Below are 5,899 nucleotides of genomic sequence, written 5' to 3'. Positions count from 1 at the left end.
TGTGCTCACACACTCCGTCCTCCCTCTCAGGGTGCACTGTGCTCACACAGCTCCTCTGTCTTTTCAGCTTATGCTGCATTGCTCCCGTCCTTGCAGCCAAAGTGATCAAAGGTGTGGAGGTCACCGTGGGCCACGAGCAAGAAGAGGGTGGCAAGTGGCCTTATGCTGGAACTGCGGAGGCCATCAAAGCCCTGGGTGCCAAGCACTGTGTGAAGGGTGTGACCATATCCTTTCTGGCAGCTGGGCGGTGTGGTTGGCATCAGGTAGCACATTAGGCTTACCCTTCATTTGGTCATCGAGGATATCGTAGCCGGCAGCCATTCCTACAGGAGTTATATTTGCTGGGCAGGGGGACAGGACCAGCCAGTGTCATGGGGCATGGCTAGCTCAGAATGCCACAGGCAGGCTGGTCGAAAGCTGGCACCTCACTTGGCTGAGGAGGATCTGTGCCCCTGCACCCACTGAGACCTGACTGAGCCTGGAGCACACAGCTGGATGCCTGATCCCAAGGATGGGCAGCCTGTGAGGAGTGCAGGCTAGGGCTGGTGACCATAGACTGGAACTAGAGCAGTGTGGGGTGGTGGACAGCACTCTGAGCTCTGGTGGCCCCCTCAGTTTCTGCAGCTGAAGCTGTCTAGGGTGAGCTTTACGCCCCTACGTGGGGCCAGCATGCAGGCTGTCATCGGGCACTGTTCCACCCCCAGATCACAGTTTCTTCCTCCTGATGAGTACCTGTGAGTCAGAAGGTAGCTCCTCTTACAGTGGGTGCGGACTTGTTAGCGTGACATCACCGAGCAGCAGGGGACCTGCAGGACTGTGGGTGGGCTGGTGGGCAGGGCTCTTCCCGTGCGATGCCCATGGTCCTGCCTAATGCTGGTTAGTTCTCCCTAACATCTACTCACGAAGCTCATGTAGACCAGAAAAACAAGGTGGTCACCACCCCGGCCTTCATGTGTGAGACCGCACTTCACCACATCCACGACGGGATTGGGGCCATGGTGAAGAAGGTGCTGGAACTCACAGGAAAGTAACGCCACCTGGACCACGCTTGGCCTCCGTCTGTCCGTCCCCTTCAGCCAGGACTTGGGCTGCTTTCCTATTAGAAAGCATAGACACTTTCTACCTGAAGGGGGAGCTTTGCCTCTGTCCACCCTGAGCTTCTACCAGCAGGAAGCTCCAAGTCTCTCCGTGGGCCCCAAGTAGCAGCAGGAGCTTCATCCAGGTGCTTGAGTCACGGTGTGTCCCCAGTGGAAGGTCTGAGCACCTTTTTCAGAGCCTGGTTGAAGGACTTCCGTTCTTCTACCCTAGGTCTGATGGATGTCTTAGGTTATAAGTCATCTGATCATCAGAGGCACCTTGTTTGTGGATAAAGAAATGCTCTCTGAGTAATCACAGAGTACTCACAGCTAACTAAAGCCAGGGAAGTCTGTAGCGGGTCCCTGTCGCCACAGAATAAACTCTTCTTCCACAGTGGAAACTCCCTTCTGCCATGTCTCAGGCCTTCTGAAACTGGTGAACTGAACCCCGTAACATAAGGTGCCGATGAGTCTTGGCTCCGAGTTTTCAGGAAAAGGGGGAAATCACCAATCGTGGGCCCCTGGAAGGGCCTGCTGGTTGGTTGGGTCTGGGAAGTTGCCCCAGGCTGTGAGATTGTATAACTTGGGAAAAGAAGGAAACTGAAGACAGTAGTGCCCTGCTGGTCCCTTCTAGAGAAGTGTCAGACTGGTCTGACAGAGGTCTGTGCACACCTTCTCTGTTCCAGAACATTCTCTTTTGGAGGGCCAGGCAGCGTGAGGGTCCCTTGGCCTCGGTGGCAGTGCCTCCAACAACACTGGACTGTAAGGTCCCCTAGCTCAGTTATGTGAGACGCTGGGCAGAAATGGGATTAGGCCAGGCAGGGAGCCTCCAGAGCTCGATCTCCCAGCATACACGCATGTGTGCATCTAGCACCACAGTAGAGAAGCTGGCCTACAGGCCATGGAGAGAATGCCTCTTACTGCTTCTAAAGACTGATTTCTCTGGGGGCTCTGATTATTGGTGTTCTGGGTCTCAAGGCCTCTTACCAGGACGATGCATGGCATGCACCCATGGTACCTGAACTACTGGCCAGATAGCTCCCTTCTGGAGAGCCTGAAGAGCTCGCTCCTAACTAAGGAGGGAAGGCCACGGCAGGGTGTGCCCTTCCTCAGCAGGGGACATAAGTGAGTTTCCACAGTGAACTACAGAGCCAACCCAGCCCCACCCACAGACACAAAGTGCCTGCTCCAGTCCTCCCCGGGCCATCCAGGGGACAGCTCCTGCCCTGTGATGTGCGTGGCTCCACCGGCTCTGCCAGCACGACCTTCCCCATCCCTGCCTGATGTCTTTGCTTCCGTCTTGTGTTAGCCTGTCAGGCCGCCCTTCCCCATCCCTGCCTGATGTCTTTGCTTCAGTCTTGTGTTAGCCTGTCAGGCGGCCCAGCTCTACTGAGTTGGCTTTAGTCACCTCTCCCCTCTAGCCTTGGCATCCCCTGGGCAGAGTAACTGTTGATTTTTGCTGCCCAACTTGTGCCTTTTCTTTGGCAAGAGACTTAGCAATCCTCTGGTAAGCAGCACCCAGGGGCTTTTTATCCTGCACCTGGGGGCCACACATGCTCCGGTTTGCTTCTGGGGAGGAAGCATCCACATCATCACAAAGCCACATCCTTCCCATGCAGACCGGATGCTGCTTGTTCACTCGTTGTGCTGTGCTAGCCCAGCAGAAAGAGCACAACGACCTCTGAGCACCCCACAGGGTAATGGTACCCCTAGAACCCGTGCCCACTCCAGGCCCTCCCGTGTGGCCTGGGTGTTCTTAGATGTTGCAGGATTGTAGGATGCACGAATAGAACCCAAGTTTAAGTAGGAATGGCCGCTGGTTGGATTCTGTCCTTTCTCACGTCTGCCACCACACGCCACAAGTAGCTGAGAGGGAAGGGAACCCAGGGAACCGCAAGGGAACGGTCAGTGCTATTAGCTGCCCATGCTACGCCGTGAACATCTTCCCTGGCTTCCCACAGAAGTGACCAAATATGACCAGCACACTGCGCTTGCCCAGTGCATCACCAGTGTGAATCCACATCCTCATGGTGTTGGCCTGGACCGTCCCAACTTGACAGACGACAGAGACCACAGGCGTGCTTAGCTGAGGCCAGATAGAACTATGCTGGATATGTTCTGGGGTGGCTAGGAAGCCCACAGCGGGGCCTGATGCAAGAGGTTAGCTGCTCACTCCTAGAAATAATTGAGTCCCCACTGTATGCCAGGCACAGTCCGTGTGGCAAGACATAATCCCTATCCTCATGGATCTAGTAAGGGCTTGTCGGCGAACCTGAGGGTTAAGAATGAATACATAGACATGGAGGTCAGGGAATGGGTCAGAGACCAACCAAGAAAGGAAGCAAGCCAAGATGAGTGAGAGGGTGTGCCGGTGAGAGCCAGATTCTTGGAGCAAGTCCTGTCTCTAGATCCAAGTCCAACCAGCCCGATAGCAAGGCTTAGTAGTCTTAGATTTCACCACCAGAGGGCGCAGAAGACCATCCTTGGAGCCTTCTGCATGTTTCCGGAGCGGACCAAGGACCTGTTGACCTGCCCGCTGCCTACAGCCTACGCCTTACCGACTTCAGAAACTCTCCTGGGACCCCTCTACCCCTGCCTCCCAGGTCCACTTCACAGGCAACTCCATCTAAGCCAGCAAGTCGCAAGATGAGAGTGTCTTGAGATAGTTCCCAGTAGGGCTTCTACTGCCTCCTCGGGCAGCACCTGCTCTGTGTTTTCTCACCCTTACCCCACCCCCCACATACACACACCCGCGAGCTGCCCCAGCCGCCCCCCCCCAACACACACACCAGCCCCCCAGCCGCCCCGAGCACTGAGCACCTGGCTCTTCCTCTCTCCCTCTACCGCTTTCGGGACCCTTGCAGCTCGGCCCTGGAACCCTGATTAGGGGTGATAAGGGAAGGAAGAGAGGACAGACACACATAGAGGAAAGTCGGGGTCCAGTATGGGTATGCACACTTTGATAGAGGGTGTCTACGGCAGCCTGGGACCTCATCACGTTTATTAGGTGCAGCACAGGGGGGGGCAGGGATAGCTAGCCTCAGCAGGAGATCTTTGTCGGCGGGATGTCTCGGGCTGTAAACACCTGGAGTCACATTTGCTAGTTTTTGTACATCCTGATTAATCATTCATCAAGGCTCATATTTGGATTCTAAAAAGAGCTTTGCCAAGCCTCTTGTTGAGGTGTGAGTGATGGATCCATGGTCAAGAAAGGGTGGTAACGCAGGACTCCCCAGGGACAGAGTTGTGAAAGAGTGTGTACTGTTGACTCGGGCACCCGCCAAAGCCTAAGCCACACAGGAGTAGCAAAGCCTTACCCGGGTTGTGTGCCTGAAATCCCGGCACTCAGGGACAGATAAAGAGAATCAGAAATTTCAGGTCATCCCCTGCTACATAGTGAACCGGTGGCCAACCTGGACTACATGAGACCATCTTTTAAAAAAAAAAATCATCTAGTTTTCATCTTCTGTGATTAACTGGGACTTTCCAAGTTTTGCATGTTACATTTAGGCTTGTGATCCTATTTGAATTAATGTGAAGGGTGACAGGCCTGTGTTATAGTCTTCTTTCTTTTTTCTTCTTGCATATATATGATAGGTTTTGGTTTTTTCTTTATTTTTTTTTATTTTTTATTTAATTTTTTATGGTTTGGGGTTTTTATTGTAGAAAACAGAAAGAGAGAGAGAGAAGGTAGATAAGTAGAGACCAGCCATGACCATGTGGAGAGAGGAAGCAAGAAGTGAGAGGAAAGACAAGAAAGAAAGCAAGACCTTGAGAGTTTTTTTTATTTTATTTTATTTTTATTTTTATTTATTTTTATTATTTTTTGGGTTTTTGAGACAGGGTTTCTCTGTGTAGCCCTGGCTGTCCTGGAACTCACTCTGTAGACCAGGCTGGCCTCGAACTCAGAAATCCACCTGCTTCTGCCTCCCAAGTGCTGGGATTAAAGGTGTGCGCCACCACCGCCCAGCTTTATTTTATTTTTTAATTTAATGTGCATTGGTGCTTGCCTCCATGCATATCTGTGTGAGGGAGTCAGATCCCCTGGAACTGGAGTGACAGACAGTTGTGAGCTGTCCTGTGGGTGCTGGAACTTGAATCCGGGGTCCTCTGGAAGAGCAGCCAATGCTCTTAACCTGCTGAGCCTTCTCTCCAGCCCTGTAGGTGGTGGGTTAAATGAGAAACGGTCCCCATACTCTCAGGTATTTGAACACTTGGTCCCTATGTGGTGGTGGTGTTTGGGGAGATTATAGAAACTTTGGAAGGGGCCACCTTGCAGGGAGAAGTAAATCACTGGGGGTGGGGGGGCTTTGAGGGAACGTAGCCCTCAGCCCACTTCCTGTTTTCTCCACCTAATGAGTATGGATGCAAAGTGAGCAGCGGGTCTCCTGCTCTGGCGGCCTACTGCTGCGCCTTCCTCTGGACTGATGAGCCAAAATAAACTCATAAGGGGAGGGAATAATAGGGGTAGGGTTTTGTGAGGGTGGGGCTGGGAGGGGGAGGGGGCAGGCTTCATTTCAGATGTAAAGTAAATAAATTAATTAATGAAAAGTGTTCAAAGAGCGTCACAGTGTTATATCCCGAAACAAAATGCAGTAACTACTGGGGATATGCACAAACGGGCACTTTTGGAAAGACCTCAGCCTCCCTGCAGTTGCCTCGGTCCCATTGTCAAGGTCACTGGCATTGACCAGGGTCTCCCAGTGCTTTACCAAGGCTCCCTGTCTCCGGCAGACTCACTACCATTGTTCCAACCAGACCTCAAGATAAGGCTCCACAACAGGTCCTGTTGATCCTCCTGTTTCGGTTTCGTTCTTCGTCAA

At 52.8% G+C, this 5,899-nt stretch overlaps 1 protein-coding gene across 1 annotated transcript in view; it reads left to right on the top strand.

The window, feature by feature from the left end:
* The window catches only part of Gatd3a (glutamine amidotransferase like class 1 domain containing 3A), an 11,565-nt gene extending 10,083 nt beyond the window's left edge, over positions 1-1,482 (top strand). The window contains exons 6-7 of the mRNA XM_031347476.1: positions 68-224; positions 903-1,482. Coding sequence (XP_031203336.1) covers positions 68-224; positions 903-1,031 — 286 coding nt within the window. The 3' untranslated portion in view covers positions 1,032-1,482. The remainder of the gene's footprint in view (positions 1-67; positions 225-902) is intronic.
* Positions 1,483-5,899: the final 4,417 nt, after the last annotated feature.

The sequence above is a fragment of the Mastomys coucha genome, unplaced genomic scaffold (assembly GCF_008632895.1).
Source record: "Mastomys coucha isolate ucsf_1 unplaced genomic scaffold, UCSF_Mcou_1 pScaffold3, whole genome shotgun sequence".
NCBI classification, from domain to species: domain Eukaryota; kingdom Metazoa; phylum Chordata; class Mammalia; order Rodentia; family Muridae; genus Mastomys; species Mastomys coucha.
Note: the sequence above shows the minus strand (reverse complement) of the source record. Positions and strands in the feature narration are given on the sequence as shown.